Here is an 18,626-nt window from a genome sequence, read left to right on the forward strand (position 1 = left end):
AGCTCTTTTCCCCTACTCCATCTCCAAAGCATGGAGCACAGCATCCTGCTTCAGTGGTAATATTGATTTCTCCTTCTGTAGTCAAATCTCTCTTACAAGGACACTTGTGATTACATGTAGAGCCCTGCGCTCTAGAGCCTGCGAGCCACAGCTACTGAGCCTGCATGCCACAACTATTGACGCCTGCGTACCTAGAGCCCGTGCTCCGCAACAATGAGAAGCCCGCGCACTGCAACAAAGAGCAGCCCCTGCTCACCGCAACTAGAGAAAACCTGTGTGCAGCAATGAAGGCCCAATGCAGCCAAAAATAATAAGTAAATAAAATAAATAAATTTTAAAAAAGAATAGATACCTAAAATACCTAAAATTGAAAAAAAAAGTACAAAGAATATACAAATGCCCTTTACCCAGATTAACCTATTATTAACATTTTACTCTTTTTGCTTTATTATTCCTGATTTAAAATAAATCTACATTTTTCTTTTTAAGAAAACAAGATATAGCATTTAGACCAATTAGGTATACCACTTATGTGTAATGGTCCATATGATCTTATTTCTCTTCAGTTAAGTTAGAGGTTGGTAAACTTTTCTGTAGAAGGCCACATAGTAACTATTTTCGGCTTTGGGAATTGTATGATATCTGTTGCAACTACTCAACTCTGCTGAGTACTGCAGAAGTAGCCATAGATAATACTTAAATGAATGAGCATACTGTGTTCTTAAGAAACTTTATTACAAAAGCAGGTAGTGGGTTGGATTTTGCTCATGGGCTGTTGTTTGCCAACCTGAGTTAAATGAGTTCTAAGTGGTTTAGAATTGTAGTTTAACTTTTTTTAAAAAAAATCAGTGTGTTCCTTTAATTTCTTTGGTTACCAAGGAATAGTTCACAGTCTTTTCACTCAGAAATTATAAAGTTTTCTATATTTGATTTAAAAGATTGTGTTGTTATCAAAGAAATAATCTAGGGTGTTATCTAATTTGTACCTGAAAAATACAGACTCATAGAATGTAAGCATTGAAAAGGACTTGGAAGATGAATGAATGAATGCATGGGTGAGTGAACAAATGAGAAAATAAAAACTGTAAAGACTAATATTTCTGAAATTAGGGTCTGTTTGGAAGTTTTAAAATTTTGTGATTCAGTGATAATCTAAAACTTTTTGATATAAGAAAATTTAACATCAAGTGATTGATCTCATAATTGTATAAAAATGCCACTTGATTGCAGTGCCAGCATTTGTGTTGACTATTTAGTTAGGACCAAGTAGTATCCTTATTGCAGGCTAAAAAGAATATTGAAGAGTACTGATACTTTTGTGATAAGTGAAGGTCAACAGATGTTATGGCATATTATATGGATAAAAAAGGTTTGTAAAAGATAAATGAAAGAAAAGTGCTGGGAGAATTATGTTGTCAAAATAATATAGGTATCTTAAAGTTGCATAAAAAAGGTGCTATGGAATTGATATCATTTTCCACTTAGGACCAATGATTTACTTTGAGCAGAACAACACCATCCATCATTTTAAGCAAAAATTAATTTTAATGATTTTATAAATTTGTTTATATACATAATTTATAAGTTTATGTTGGTTTTATATTTATAAAAGAACTTTAAACATAAAGAATTTATTTCTAGTTTTTGTTTAAGCATATTAGTTTCATTAGAATTAAAATAATCTGTGAGCCCTTAAATTGGATGAAAATACATTTCCTTTAGGAGCATTCCTTCCATAACTTAAGTTTGAGAAACACTGATCTAGCCTAGCCTGCTACATTTTACAGGTGAGGAACCAAGACTCATGAGTACCATCATGAACATGGATAGGAAAAGGCAGTGTTTTTAACTTAGAGTATTTATGTTATCCTGCACTCATTAATAGTTTTTATTTTATTATGCTTAATAATTTTTTCTGTTTGAGGATACTAAGCCTCTCTACTGATGCCAATTTTGGTTGTTCTTAATAAGAATGATGCTAAGAAAAAATGTAATTTTATTTTTATATTTCTTTAATAGTTTACAATTTATGAATGCTTTAATTTCCACTGTCTTTAAAAAAATTAAATATTTATAATAATCCTTAGGAGATAGATTGTTATTTCTGTTTTATAGATGAAGGCGTGATGATGGCAAAGGTAAGCAGACTTTCCCAAAGTCACACTTTTAGTAGAGACAGAACTGGGATTTGAGTACATTGTTTTCTGTTCTAATATCCTATTAGCATACTGAAATAAATCTGACATTTATATCATTTAAGTAATTCTTTCAGATTGTATTATTTATTTGAACGTATCCAAGTCTGATTTGAGTGTATGATTTTTTCCTCTGTAAGCATTACATTTGCTTTTAGAGTTTTTCCTGTAAGTTATATTTCAGACCATTTATGTACATTATATTTATTAATAAGATGAGCATTGGATTCTTAAATTCTCTTAATCCATGTATTCTATTTCTACAATCTAAGGTCTTTGTTTAATGCATTGTGTTGTTTGATTTTTTTAAATAGGTCCTGATTGTTCTTTGAATGTTCCTTCCACTGAGTCTTACTGGATTCTGCCAAATGTTAAACCCTTCAGTCCTTCTGTAGGTCGGGCTTCCCATAAAGCTGTTTTACATGGGAAATTTATGTGGGTGATTGGTGGATATACTTTTAACTACAGTTCTTTTCAAATGGTCCTGAAGTAAGTTTTCTTTTTGTTTTTCAGATTTTCACAGTCTAATTTTTAGGCTGGATATTTAGGATAAGACTATCCTAAATGCCCTATGTTATTGATATACAAATTTATGAATGATTATTTTTGTAATATATCTGTTTGCCGCATAGGACTGATTTGAGAATATATAAACTCAGTGTATCAATAAGTTATTTGTCATTGGGCATATAGGTTTTTCTATATAGGTATTTCATTAACTTTCTAGAGTGCTTTTAATAAATTCTGAATAAGAAAATATTAACTTTAAATAAGCCCAGGCCGGGCCAAGCCTATATTGGGCATTATGAATACTGCTACCTTTTATTTTTTCAGAATGAAGTATAATTGCTTATATAAAAGTACTTTCAGTTTTTCTGCAAATTTTAATTTACCTAAACTTTTACTTTGCATTTACTTTACAAGCTTTTGTTGGGAGAACAGTGCCAGTATTATAAGATAGGTTATGCATTTACTGTTGACTCAGTAGAGATTGTCCTTTGCGTGATTAGATGACAAGGAGAACTGCATGGATGCTAGCTTTATCTGATTTTTTCAGCTGATAATTTTATTTTATGAACTATTCAATACTATTCAATAATAGAATAAAAGAGGAGATAAGAATAATTTGATTATCAATGTTGTTTTCAGGGGTGATATTCATAATTTGTAATAACTGATGCAACTTGGGCATCAATCAGTTGGAACTGACCCTGGACAGTGTACCATAATGGTGTATACCCAAAAGGGTTGCCATATTCAGTAGATAAATATACAGGACACACAGTTAAATTTGAATTTTAGATCAACAGTGAATAATTTTTTAGTATGCATAGGCCTCACAATTTTATTTTATTTTTTGCTTTTGTCCCAAATATTGCATGGATCATACTTATACTAAAAAATTGTTGTTTATCTGAAATTCAGGTTTAACTGGGCATTCTGTATTTTATCTGTAAACTCTAATTTCTGAAAATACTCGTCCTATTAATTTGGGGGATCAAAAAAGTTCTGTGTTATAAGAGGAGATTGCTTTAAAACTATGACTGAATAAGACTGGAATTAAAGTATGAAATAAAATAAAATAATTTCTGGAGAGAGGGGGGAAGAATTTTAGGTAAATATTTAAGTGAACAATTAGTAGAATTCTGTAACACAATAAATGAAGGATAAAATATAGTAGAAAGAATTGAAAGAGAGTTGGTAGGATTAAAATGAATTGTTAAGATATGCAAAGAACCTGAGGAACCGAGAGTTAAATGTGGAAAAGAAAAGGAAATTAACTATGATTCATGAAAATGAAAAGGTTGTGAAAATAAAGTAGAACTTTGGATAAAACTGTGGTATTTGCAAAGTAGAGTTGTGAAGACAGAGTATAGTTGTCAAGGAAACATGGAGATCCTAAAAGTTTGTGTTCTGTACAAGTTAAATGGCATATTTTAAATTAAGTGATGAATTTTACTTGATATTCTCCTAAACATATATTTTCTATTTGAACCAGATAGTTTAATTTTTTTTTTTTGTCTGAAATCTGGTTCTTTTGGTTACAGTGTTTATTTAGTTTTATAGTAAACTAGAGGTATCAGCTTAGAAGTAATCAGCAACTTTGTTGCTATTTTCACAGGTTAGAGAATATTTTTTCATTTTTCTGAATGTGGTTTAGCTGTAGGTAAGGATGTTTAAAAGCTTTTAGAAGTGATGGTGTCAGTTATAAGTTGATTTATCTTCTGTAGTAGAATTTAATTGAGGTGTAGATGTTATGCTTAAGACAAATTATTCAGTAAATAATATAAAAGTTTTGTATTAGTGTCTATTAAATTAGAGAGTATTTTACGGAACATTTATACATCGACATTAGAATTAATATGTATTCATGGGCATAGCAAATTGTTTTGAACACTTACTTTGTGCTTAGTACTTGGGATCTGTCAGTGGACATAATGAATATCCCATCTTTGTGAAGTTAGTGAGGAAGGACAGGCAATTAGAAAAAAATGTAATTAGCATGATAAATATGTATATTATAAATAAATTATATATATGCATATATATTCATATACAGATATAGATAGATAGCAAGATAGGTAGCAGGGGTAAGCAAATCAGGAATGCCAAAGAGGAGGGAGTTGCACTCACAAATGTAGTGGTGTAGGCTTCATGGGAAAGGTGAGAGCTGAGCAAAGACTTGAAGGGGTCAGACATTGGCAGAGAAGAAAGCCAGACAAAAGCCTTAAGGTAGGAGCTTCAAGGAGGCCCAGGTGACTTTAAAAGTGTAGAAGAGCTCACTATTGTTTAGGTTAATCGGCTGGTTCAGAACAAATTAACTCCGGTAATAAATAGCCTAGTCAAGTTATTGTATATTATATATTCGGATGATTGAATCCTAATTTAGACTAGGTATATCTTGAATGAGTCTCTATTAGAAATTTCTAATATGGTATATGAAATTATGAGTTTATTCTAATTGTTTTTGAATTAATGAATATTTAAATACAAGAAAGCATATGCAAATTACAAAACTGAAAATGAATCTTAGCTTATGAAGTTATTTTTTTTTTCTTGTTTTTAGTTACAATTTAGAAAGCAGTATATGGAATGTAGGAACTGTATCAAGGGGACCTCTCCAGAGATATGGGCATTCTCTTGCTTTATATCAGGTATGAATCCTGCTTTAAATTTTAATCTTTTTTTTCTTTTTTTAGACTTTATAGGAAGAAATACTAAATCTCAGATTTATTTCAAACATTTAATAAGAACAGTAGATCATATGAATCACAATAACTTGAGATGTCAAAGACTTTTATACTATTTTAGTAAAAATAAAAAGATTTTAATACAGTCCTCCATTGAACATGAGAAGAAATGAAGGTTGAGTTTTTGTCCATGATATACATAACAAAAATTTACCATATTAACCATTTTTAAGAGTAGAATTCATTCAGTGGCATTAAGTATATTCAAGTTGTTGTACAGCCATTACTGTTATTTTCAGACTTCTTTTCATCTTACAAAACTGAAACTCTATACCCATATAGTAGCTCCTCATTTCCCCCTTTCCCCAGACCTTGCAAACTACCATTCTGCTTTCTGTCTCTGTGAATTTGACTATTCTAGGTACCTCATATAAGTGAAATCATACAGTGTTTGTCCTTTAATGACTGGCTTATTTCACTTGGCATGGTGTCCTCAAGATTCATCCATCTTGTAGCATGTGTCAGAATTTCCTTCCTTTTTACGTCTGAATAATGTTCTGTTGTATGTATATATTGCACTGCATTTTGTTTATCCATTCATCCATCAATAGGTACTTGGGTTGCTTCCACCTTTTTGGCTATTATGAATAATGCTACTATGAACATGGGTATACAACTATCTTTTCAAGTCCCTGATTTCAATTCTTTTGGATAGATAGCCAGAAGTGGAATTGCTGGATTGTATGGTAATTCTATTTTTAAATTTTTGAGGAACTGCTATATTGTTTTCCACAGCAGCTGTAACAATTTTACATTCCTGCCAGCAGTGCACAAAGGTTTCAATTCCTCCATATCCTTGTCAACACTTGTTATTTTCCTCTTCCTTCCTTTCTTCCTTCCTTCCTTCCTTCCTATAGTAGCCATCCTGATGGATGTAAAGCAGTATCTCATTGTGATTTTGATTTGTATTTCTTTAATGATTTGTGATATGTAACATCTTTTCAAGTGCTTATTGGCTATTTGTATGCTTTCTCTGGATAAACATATATTCAAGTCTTTTGCCCATTTTTAACTTTTTTTTGGTGTTGAGTTGTAGGAGTTCTTTATATATTCTGGATTTTATGCCCTAATTGGATATATTATTTGCAAATATTTTCTCTCATCCTGTGGGCTTTTTCACTCTATTGATAGTGTCCTTTGATGGGCAGGTTTTTAATTTTGACACAGTGCAATTTATCTGTTTTTTCTTTTGTTGTCAGTGCTTTTGGTGTCATATCCAATAAATCATTGCCAAATCCAATATTATGAAGCCTTTTCCCTATGTTTTCTTTTAAGAATTGTGAAGTTTTAGTTCTTAGGTCTTTAATCTGTTTTGAGTTAATTTTTGTTTAGGATATAAAGTAAGGGTCCAATTATTTTCTCTTACATATGGATATTCAGTTTTCCCTGCACTATTTGTTGAAAAGACTTTTCCCCCATTAAATGGTCTTGGCACTCTTGTTGAAAGCATTTGATCATATATGCAAAGATTTATTTCTGAGCTCTCTAGTCCTTTGATCTAGATCTGTGTTTATTCCAGTACCACACTGTTTTGATTAGTGTAGTTTTGTAGTAAGTTTTGAAATGTAGAAATGTGAGACCTCCAACTTCAGTCTTGTTTTTCAAGTTTGTTTTATTTATTCAGGGTCCCTTAAGATTCCATAATAGTTTAGGATGGATTTTTCTACTTATGCAAAATGTCATTGGGATTTTGATAGGGATTGCTTTTAATAAGTTATTTTTATGTATTTGTGGGGTTCATGAATTTAGCATGATTAAAATCAGGCTATTTAATTGGTTTTTATTTTGAATCAACAAAAATTCATGTATTTTGTGGACTGTGACTACACTCTTCAAATCAGAATTTATATATTTTCTGTGCTTGTTTAAGAAAATTTGGAAAACACGGGAGAAATGTAAAGAATAAACTACCACTGTTTTGTTCTATGCATATACATGTTAAAGAAATTAAATAAAAATCTCTCTGTGTACATATGTATGTGGATATATGTTTCTTTGTTTTCTTTCAGTTTTTTGATTTATTTCATTTTCTTGTAACAGCTTTATTGAGATATAATTGGCATACGATACAATTCATGTGTTTAAAATGTACAACTGAATGCTTTTTAGTATCTTCAGAGTTGTGCAATTATCTCTTGCAGGCTTGTCAAAATTGCAGTGTTGCGTAATCAATTTTAGAATATTTTCATCACCTTGTAAAGAAGTCCTGAACCCTTCAGCTGTCACCCTTGCCCCTCCCTGTGTCCTCAAGGCCATTCTCTATGTCTGTGTCTTTATTCCTGTCCTGCCCCTAGGTTCATCAGAACCATTTTTTTTTAGATTACATATATATGTGTTGGCATATGGTATTTGTTTTTCTCTTTCTGACTTACTTCACTCTGTATGACAGACTTAGGTCCATCCACCTCATTACAAATAACTCAATTTCGTTTCTTTCTATGGCTGAATAATATTCCACTGTATATAGGTGTAACATCTTCTTTATCCATTCATCTGTTGATGGACACTTAGGTTGCTACCATGTCCTGTCTACTGTAAATAGTGCTGCAGTGAATATTGTGGTACATGATTCTTTTTGAATTATGGTTTTCTCAGTGTATATGCCCAGTCGTGCGATTGCTGGGTCATATGGTAGTTCTATTTTTAGTTTTTTAAGGAACCTCTGTACTGTTCTTCATAGTGGCTGTATTAATTTACATTCTCACCAACAGTGCCTCTCCACACCCTCTGCAGCATTTATTGTTTGTAAATTTTTTGATGATGGCCATTGTGAGGTGATACCTGATTATAATTTTGGTTTGCATTTCTCTAATGATTAGTGATGTTGAGCATCCTTTCATCAGTTTGTTGGCAATCTGTATTTCTTCTTTGAAGAAATGTCTGTTTAGGTCTTCTGCCCATTTTTGGATTGGGTTGTTTGTTTTTTTGATATTGAGCTGCATGAACTGCTTGTATATTTTGGAGATTAATCCTTTCTCAGTTGCTTCGTTTGCAAATATGTTCTCCCATTCTGAGGGTTGTCTTTTCGTCTTGTTTATGGTTTCCTTTGCTGTGCAAAAGCTTTTAAGTTTCATTAGGTCCCATTTGTTTATTTTTGTTTTTATTTCCATTTCTCTAGGAGGTGGGTCAAAAAGGATCTTGCTGTGATTTATGTCATAGAGTGTTCTGCCTACGTTTTCCTCTAAGAGGAAGCATATTTCCTCTCTGCCTACTTTCTGGGGAGTTTTTATCATAAATGGGTGTTGAATTTTGTCGAAAGATTTTTCTGCATCTATTGAAATTATCATATGGTTTTTATCCTTCATTTTGTTAATATGGTGTATTACATTGATTGATTTGCGTATATTGAAGAATCCTTCCATTCCTGGGATAAACCCCACTTGATCATGTTGTATGATCCTTTTAATGTGCTGTTGGATTCTGTTTGCTAGTATTTTGTTGAGGATTTTTGCATCTATGTTCATCAGTGATATTGGCCTGTAGTTTTCTTTGTTGTGACATCTTTGTCTGGTTTTGGTATCAGGGTGATGGTGTCCTTGTAGAATGAGTTTGGGAGTGTTCCTCCTTCTGCTATAGTTTGGAATAGTTTGAGAAGTATAGGTGTTAGTTCTTCTCTAAATGTTTGATAGAATTTGCCTGTGAAGCCATCTGGTCCCGTACTTTTTGTTTGTTGGAAGATTTTTAATCACAGTTTCATTTTCAGTGCTTGTGATTGGTCTGTTTATATTTTCTATTTCTTCCTGGTTCAGTCTTGGAAGGTTGTGCTTTTCTAAGAATTTGTCCATTTCTTCCAGATTGTCCATTTTATTGGCATATAGTTGCTTGTAGTAGTCTCTCATGATCCTTTGTATTTCTGTAGTGTCAGTTGTTATTTCTCCTTTTTCATTTCTAATTCTGTTGATTTGAGTCTTCTCCCTTTTTTTCTTGATGAGTCTGACTAATGGTTTATGAATTTTGTTTATCTTCTCAAAGAACCAGCTTTTAGTTTTATTGATTTTTGCTATTATTTCCTTCATTTCTTTTTCATTTATTTATGATCTGATCTTTATGATTTCTTTCCTTCTGCTAACTTTGGAGTGTTTTTGGTTCTTCTTTCTCTAATTGCTTTAGGTGTAAGGTTAGGTTGTTTATTTGAGGTTTTTCTTGTTTCTGGAAGTAGGATTGTATTGCTATAAAGTTCCCTTTTAGAACTGCTTTTGCTGCATCCCATAGGTTTTGGGTTGTCGTGTTTTCTTTGTCATTTGTTTCTAAGTATTTTTTGATTTCCTCTTTGATTTCTTCAGTGATCTCTTGGTTATTTCGTAGCGTATTGTGTAGCCTCCATGTGTTTGTATTTTTTACAGTTTTTTCCTGTAATTGATATCTAGTCTTATAGTGTTGTGGTCGGAAAAGATACTTGGTACAATTTCAATTTTATTAAATTTACCAAGGCTTCATCTGTGACCCAAGATATGGTCTATCCTGGAGAATGTTCCATGAGCACTTGAGAAGAAAGTGTATTCTGTTGGTTTTGGATGGAATGTCCTATAAATATCAATTAAGTCCATTTTGTTTAATTTGTCATTTAAAGCTTGTGTTTCCTTATTTATTTCATTTTGGATGGTCTGTCCATTGGTGAAAGTGGGGTGTTAAAGTCCCCTACTATAATTGTGTTCCTTTCGATTTCCCCTTTTATGGCTGTTAGCATTTGCCTTATGTATTAAGGTGCTCCTATGTTGGGTGCATAAATATTTACCATTGTTATATCTTCTTCTTGGATTGATCCCTTGATCATTATGTAGTGTCCTTCTTTGTCTCTTGTAATAGCCTTTATTTTAAAGTCTATTTTGTCTGATATGAGAATTGCTACTTCAGCTCTCTTTTGGTTTCCATTTGCATGGAATATCTTTTTCCATCCCCTCACTTTCCGTCTGTATGTGTCCCTAGGTCTGAAGTGGGTCTCTTGTGGATAGCATATATACAGGTGTTGTTTTTGTATCCATTCAGCCAGTCTGTGTCTTTTGGTTGGAGCATTTGATCCATTTACATTTAAGGTAATTATCGATATGTATGTTCCTGTTACCATTTTCTTAATTGTTTTCTTTTTGTTTTTGTAGGTCTTTCCCTTATCCTGTGTTTCCTGCCTAGAGAAGTTTCCATAGCATTTGTTGTAAAGCTGGTTTGGTGGTGCTGAATTCTCTTAGCTTTTGCTTGTCTGAAAAGCTTTTGACTTCTCCATCAAATCTGATTGAGATCCTTGCTGGGTAGAGTAATCTTGGTTGTAGGTTTTTCCCTTTCATCACTTTAAATATGTCCTGCCACCCCCTTCTGGCTTTCAGAGTTTCTGCTGAAAGATTAGCTGTTAACCTTATGGGGATTCCTTTGTATGTTATTTGTTGCTTTTCTCTTGCTGCTTTTAATATTTTTTCTTTGTATTTAATTTTTGATAGTTTGATTAATATGTGTCTCAGCATGTTTCTCTTTGGGTTTATCCTGTATGGGACTCTCTGCACTTCCTGGACTTGATTGACTATTTCCTTTCCCATGTTAGGGAAGTTTTCGACTGTAATCTCTTCAAATATTTTCTCAGACCCTTTCTTTTTCTCTTCTTCCTCTGGGACCCCTATAATTCGAATGTTGGTGTGTTTAGTGTTGTCCCCGAGGTCTCTGAGTCTGTCCTCAGTTCTTTTCATTCTTTTTTCTTTATTCTGCTCCCTGGCAGCTATTTCCTCCATTTTATCTTCCAGCTCACTCATCCGTTCTTCTGCCTCAGTTATTCTGCTATTGATTCCTTCTAGAGTATTTTTAATTTCAGTTATTGTGTTGTTCATCACTATTTGCTATTTAGTTCTTCTAGATCCTTGTTAAATGTTTCTTGTATTTTCTCCATTCTGTTTCTGAGAATTTGGATCATCTATACTATCACTATGAATTCTTTTTCTGGTATGTTGCCTATTTCATCTTCATTTATTTGGTCTTGTAGGTTTTTACCTTGCTTCTTTGTCTGTAATATGTTTTCTTGTCGTTTCTTCTTTTTGATGGTTGGGGCTGTATTCCTGTCTTACCGATTGTTTGGCCTTAGGTGTCCAGCCCTGGAGTTTGCAGGCAGTTGGATAGAGCCGGGCCTTGGTGCTGAGATGAGGACCTCTGGGAGGCCTTACTCTGATTAATATTCCCTAGGGTGTGAGGTTCTCTGTTAATCCACTGGGTTGGACTTGGAGCTCCCACCACAGGAGCTTGGGCCCTACCTCTGGCCTGGGAACCAAGCAAAAAAAAAAAAAAAAAAAGAAAGAAAGAAGGAGAAAAGGAGCAGTACGATATCAAGGAATAAAAAAACAAAAAAATTTGAAAGATAAAAGATATATTAGGAAAAGTAAAAATATAATTGCAACAAGGTAAAATAAAACCACAACAGAAAAAAGGAAAAAAAAAGGTGGGGGGAACAAGCCAAAAGGAGAGAACAATAACAAAGTATAAAGAATAAAATAAAATTAGAAAAATAAAAGATTTACTAGGAAAAATAAAAATATAAATGAGTCAGCAAGGTAAAGCAGAACCCCAATCTAAAAGAGCGGAAAAAGAAAAAGAAAATAAAAAGCCTTCGCTATGTGGGAGGAGTTTAGGCGGGGGTGGAACTTAGGCAGGGGTGGGGTTTAGGGTGGGCAGGACCTAGGCGGGTCGGGGGTGTGACATTTGAGCATGGGGCAGGGCCTAGGCTCAGGACCCATGCAGCCAGAAAAGGCCCTGGGGGCCAGGCGTGTGTGGGGAGATGATGTTCAAGCGTGGGGCAGGGCCTCTGCTTAGGACCTGGCAGGAGGGGAGAGGCAGCAAGTGGAAAGGAGGGCCTCTGGAGTGTGGAGTTCCGGAGTTTGGAGGTAAGGCCCTGGGTGAGGGTGTGTTGGTGGGGTTTAGGCCCAGCCTGTTGGAGGGAGTCTCCATGTGTAGAGGTAGGGCCCTGGGTGGGAGTGCAGGGCAGGGTTTGGGCTCTGCATGGCAGGAGGCAGGCTCTGAGGGCAGAGGATTAGGCCAGGGAGCCCAACAGTCTTCCCAGTGCCTAAGTGGACAGGGAAAGCGCTGGCCCACTTCCGTTCCTTCACGTCCCTCCTGCACCGTCTCCCACAGGGTCTCCCCTGACCCATTGGATCCTTAACCGTGGGTGGGTCCCACTGGGTGTAGGAACTCCTCCCCTGCCCCAGCCGCCCCTCAGGTGTGCCGGTCCTGGAGGTCCAGCCTTTACTTTTGCTCCCCCTTCCCACCCTCAGGACCTGCGTGGCTGGAGGGGGCCAAGGTGGGCAGAGGATCAGGCCTGGGATCTCAACAGGTTCCTGGGAGTCCAAGTGGGCAGGGGAAACCTGGCCATGCCCCCTTTTGATCCTCTGCCCTCCCAATGGTTCCCCAATTTCCCCCTTCCGACCTGAGTTCCCTTCCCCTCCCCCAGCTGTGCTTGAGGGGTGCCAATCCCGTCCTGCCTCCACTTCTCCCCCATCACTTCCCCAATGCCCCACGTCCTACCCGGTCACTGGGAGTTCCTCCCATCCCCTTAGGTGTCCGTGGTCCCCCACCGGTGCCTGGTAGGTGCCCTAGTTGTGCGGAGACATGAATTCTGCATTCTCCTAGTCCGCCATCTTGACTCTGCCCCCTCTAATTGTTTTTTTATTTCTTAGTATTCTCTGTATACAAGTTCATATCATCTACAAATAGAAATATTTTACTTTTCTTTTCTAATCTTTATACCTTTATTCAGTTTTTGCATATTTGTTCTGGCTAAACTCTTGAGTACAATGTTGAATGTAAGTGTCAAAAGCAGGCACCTTTATCTTATTACTGACCTTGGTGAAACATCCAGTCTTTTACCATTAAGTGTATGTAATAGCAGCTTTCTGTTTTTCTTAGATGCTCTTTATTAGGTTGAAGAAATTCTTTTCTCTGTCTAGGTTGTTGAAATAGTAATGATTTAGATATCATTCATTTCAATCATATTGAAATTGTATAATTTATAAGTGCTATAAGGTATTTGCTCGTAGCCGTGAGAAGTGGTAATAAAAATGTACTCCACATAATATATGCAAATGTGATCTACCTTTCTGGTGAACAATGATGAAAACAGTGAATGACTGAGACTAGCACAAAGCAGCACAAATAGATGGTAAAATTCAAATTTAACAACTAGGGACTCAACAACTAGGATAATTAAAACCATGGTTAATTGACTACATAACTTTTAAATAAAATACCTTAAAGTAACTTTTTGTAAGTGTGGATTTTCCCCCTTCTTGTAAGGAAAAGAAGTAATTATCACTACTTATGTGTTCTCATTTGACTTTTTACAAATAAGAACTATGTCTTATGCATGTTGTGAGCAATTACTAAAATTTAATGTTTAAATTTAGTCTTTATTTTTAACTAATATATCTTGCTAAGATACAAATTTTTTTTATTAACATATGTCTTTTTAATTTACAGGAAAACATCTTTATGTATGGAGGCAGAATTGAAACAAGTGATGGCAATGTCACAGATGAATTATGGGTTTTTAACATACATAGTCAGTCATGGAGTACAAAAACTCCTACTGTGCTTGGACATGGTCAGCAGTATGCTGTGGAGGGACATTCAGCACATATTATGGAGTTGGATAGTAGAGATGTTGTCATGATCATAATATTTGGATATTCTGCAATATATGGTTATACAAGCAGCATACAGGAATACCATATCTGTGAGTTACTTTGAACATGTAACTATGTACTCTTCTTTATTGGTTGAGAATATTTTATCTATAATAAAATCTTCATATGAATTTAGTCAAAATGGTTAGTTATTTGAAATTAGACTTATAAACCAAGAATTAATTCTTTTTAATATAAACTTTTTTATGTTAGCTATTGTACTTTAATATGTAAGTTATCTTCTTAGCCAAATGTGCAGAAATGTTACATACTAGACACATTTTCTAAGAATTGAGAATATGTATTTTAAATATCTGAAATTCCAATAGATGGTGCTATTTCTTTGGATTTTACTTATGAACCGAAAGCTAAAACTACCCCAGTTTCTTAACTATGCATTCCATGATTTCAGGATTTTTCATTTTTCAAGGTTCTGTTTCTAATCTTATTGCAGTATCTCTATGCATGTATTACTCTTCTAAAGTAAGCTTCCCAAAGACAGTCTTTTGGCTTCTATAAAAGATTATATCTGGTGTGTGAAGGTGACTGGGGCAATCTACATATGACTCTTAAATACTCTAATTTATTTTCTGGTACTTTATTTCTTTGACTTCTTTATGACATTTTCAAACAGTTGTAAGTTGTTTTTTTTTTTAAAATTTGCCTACAGATGTGTATATGCTATGTTTGCTATTTAGATTCAGGAACATACTCCATTTCCAGTTCTGGCCAGGATTATGAACTCAAGTTTTTGGCCCTTTTGTGTATAGACAGCTATATTCAACTATTTAGAGTCCTTGTGTAGTCTTAATGAGAGAACTCATTTGCAGATCACCACTGGCAACAACAAGAGAGTGCTTGTGTGTCAGAGGAAGACTTCCTTCTAAATCCTCCACTGTTTCCCCTTCAGTCCTTTTAAGTGACCTCTTTTTCACATCCCCAGGACAGCTGGGCTAGAATTGGGATATGTATCCTCCTTACTTCTTACTGTCATTTCCACTCTGTTTTTACTCCTTCCTCCTTTAAATCACTCAACTTTGAATCTTACATCATCAGACTATACCACCTACTTCTTCTCCATCTTACACTCCTCTGTTGCTCCTTTGATCACTGTGCTTAATTCCTGGAAGAATATAGCTTCTGGCTCACTGTCTCTGTCCTACATATATTAGCCAGATATTTTTATGGATATTTTAGGATCCATTTAAATACTTCTGTCCTCTCAATTTTTTGATCTCTCTTACAAAGATCTTGTTTTCCATCCTGTTTGGGTCTTTCTCTTGCATTGCGGTACTCTTGACCTTGTGTACCTGCTACGAATCCCATAATTTCCATTTCAAGTATCTTACTTTTCAAGTGCTGCTCATCTTTCCAGCTTACTCCTGAAGAGTGTCCAGACTCTGGGAATTCTTCAGCCTTACCAGAGCCTTTAGTCCGTTGAGCCTCTGGTCAGTGCTTCACTCCCTCTCACCCTCTCTTGTCTGTACTTCTCATTTACCGAGTTTTAAGTTCATAATCACCAGTCTGTCTTACAGTTTTCCAAGATGACTGTTTCATATGTTTTCCTTTCTCTCTTCAGACTTCCAACACTTCACTCTTCATCATTACTCTCTTACTTCTTATTTTACTGAGAAAATAGAAGAAATCTAAAAAGAATTCTGGTGATAGGAACATTTTAGAGTGTAATGGTTAATAAATGCTGCATTAAATAAGCCTGTTTACACACATTGTTGTCATAACAAACTCATGGTAGCAGTGAAGCACATGTAGGTGAGTCATTCTCATTTTTCAGATGGGCCCAAGGGTCGTTTAATTAAGAGTGACAGATTTTCTATGTAAAAAGGTTGTTTTGTTTTTGGTTTTATTATAGTGTTCAGGGAATGTTGTAGGTATTATTTCTGCTTTTTGTAATTTATTGAGATTTTCTTTGGGGCCCAATTTTCATAAATGTTCTATAGATGCTTGAAAAGGAGGTAAATCCTATAATATCAAAGTATAGCATTTGATACATATATATAAAATCTACTTTATTGATTATTCTGTTTAGGTCTTTTCTTCCTTACTTATTTTTAACTTGATCTATCATGCTCTGAAAGTTAATAAAAGTCTAACAATATTAGTTTATTTCTGCCTGTTTCTTCTTGTGTATTCTGGAATTTATGCTTTATGGAAGTTGCTATTATGGATATTCATAACTGTTATATCTTTATTGCAAATTGTATCTTTTAATATTATAAAGTGCTTTGTTCAGTGTTTTTTGATCTGATTTCAACATATTATTAATATTATGGCTCTTGGTTTTTTTTGGTGGGGAAGTCAGTCTTTTCCCTTTGTACCTTTGCCCATTCCTTTATTGTTAACCATTCAGAATCACTTTGTTTTAAATGTATCTCTTGTATACAAGAGAAAGTTGGATTTTGCTTTGTGATTCCCTCTGGTTTTTGTACATTTTATGTACGTTTTATGTTTTTTTAAAAATTACTTTGTTGTCTTTTTTTGTTTTTAATTATAGCTCTTCTTGTGATCAGGGAGAGTGAGGCCCATTTTTTTGTGGGAACAAGAGAGGTAATATTTGAGATCTACCATTAGGCTTCTTCCATGTTCCTTGTTTTTTGTCTTCCTTTCTGCATTCTTGCAGCTTTCTCTATCTGATTCTCTTAGTTTCACTGGCTTTTTGCATGTTCGCACCTGATTTGGAGTTGGTGAGTTTTTTTCATTCCTAATTTCTCTGGAAATTTAATTTTCTTTTTCTTTCACTTTTCCTCCCCATGTTTTCCTTACTTTTTATGTCTTCCCTGAGGAAAACGGGAAGATTCAGGATTAAACTATTACCATGCTTGTACTTGAACCATAGGTGATGACTTTTTAAGTTTTAAAATGAATACTTTAAGTCGACAGTTAACCATACTTTTACTCTTTGATCAACCTCCAATTTACAGGCTACTGTTTCTACTAATTTAATTCATATTGTTTTACTTTGAACACATTTGACATTATTATAAGTATTTTATGCTAGGGGTCACTATCTTTTCTGTAAAGGGACAGATAGTAACTATTTTAGGCTTTGTGGACCATATGGTCTTTGTCAAAACTAATCAGCTCTGCTGTTGTAACATGAAAGGAGCCATAAACATAAACAGATGGGCATGGCTTTGTTCTAGATTTAGCCCTGGATCTTAGTTTGCCTACCCCTGCTCTAGAGAGAGAGTGTGGACTTCTGGGGGCCTAGCAACGTAGGTCCAAATTAAGTTAAACTTTTGGCATGTGGTTTTTTTTTTTTTGAGTTTGAATGTAAGATGAATTTATGCTCCAAAGTGACATTATGTTTAGTCTATGCCCAAACTACTTTTTTCCTCTATGTAGAGCCAGAGCTGAAATAGATGTTTTTTGTCTGCCTCTGCAGAACAGATTTTTAAAAACCTCACTTTTTCATTGATGGTATAACCCTTTAGGGATCCCGGCTTTATATAGAAGTTCCTTGATGCCATACCTGCATGGGTTTACCTACAGTATTGGCCATTGAAACAAATCTATAGGCCACCTGATTGGTACATGCCTTCCCTACCCCATCTCCCTACTGGTTATAGTTTACAGTTCACAGAATATATTTTACTTTTTTCATATTTCCCTTTATTGAAAGATAGTCTCATTCAGTCCTGAGATGTGGTGGTTATACTTTCCACGGATGGTTAGGAAGGCACAACAAATTTATTCTAATCTTCTCTGAATGGTAAATGTTGGTATGGATTGTTAACCAGTAAATTCATTGGTTGGTAGGTTTTCGGTTTTATTTGGAATAATTTTTTTTTTTTTTTTTTTTTTTTTTGTGGTACGGGGGCCTCTCACTGTTGTGGCCTCTCCCGTTGTGGAGCACAGGCTCCGGACGTGCAGGCTCAGCAGCCATGGCTCACGGGCCCAGCCGCTCCACGGCATGTGGGATCTTCCCAGACCGGGGCACGGACTCGTGTCCCCGGCATCGGCAGGCGGACTCTCAACCACTGCGCCGCCAGGGAAGCCCTGGAATAATTTGATTACAAAATGTCAAGTGTAGTTTTGGTAAATTTTAAAGTATTTCTACAGAGGGTTTTTTTTTTGCCTTATTCTATAACCAAAATACTATTTCTAAATAAATTTATCAACAGGGTATTTTTGGTTTGATTTTTGTCCTATTAATTGTATTATTTGTTAGGTACCTTTATGAATGTAGTATAAGGTGGAAATGGGAAGAATACATGATTTATGAGTTTTATAAGAATAGTAGGTGAATTATGAGTAGTTTTAAAATGCTATAAATTATTTAAGTACAAAGTAAAACTCATCAGTTTTTCTAAAATGATATCTTAATAATAAAAAGTTAACATATTACTTGACTCCTAAAGCATTTTGAATTTGTCACTTATTGTTAAAGTATGTGATGTCAAAAAAATAATCTGTAAGTACTTCCACTTTGGAAAGTACTTATGAAAGAATACAAAACAATAGGTATATATAAAGATGTTGTCAGAATAATTAAGTTGTGTATACCATAGACA

General features: G+C 34.7%; 1 protein-coding gene across 1 annotated transcript in view; it reads left to right on the forward strand.

The window, feature by feature from the left end:
* ATRNL1 (attractin like 1) overlaps positions 1–18,626 on the forward strand; it is a 679,297-nt gene that overhangs the window by 45,977 nt on the left and 614,694 nt on the right. The window contains exons 6-8 of the mRNA XM_060125653.1: positions 2,510–2,684; positions 5,263–5,350; positions 13,889–14,144. Of these exons, the coding sequence (XP_059981636.1) occupies positions 2,510–2,684; positions 5,263–5,350; positions 13,889–14,144 (519 nt within the window). The remainder of the gene's footprint in view (positions 1–2,509; positions 2,685–5,262; positions 5,351–13,888; positions 14,145–18,626) is intronic.

Source organism: Lagenorhynchus albirostris, chromosome 16, assembly GCF_949774975.1.
Source record: "Lagenorhynchus albirostris chromosome 16, mLagAlb1.1, whole genome shotgun sequence".
Taxonomy (NCBI): domain Eukaryota; kingdom Metazoa; phylum Chordata; class Mammalia; order Artiodactyla; family Delphinidae; genus Lagenorhynchus; species Lagenorhynchus albirostris.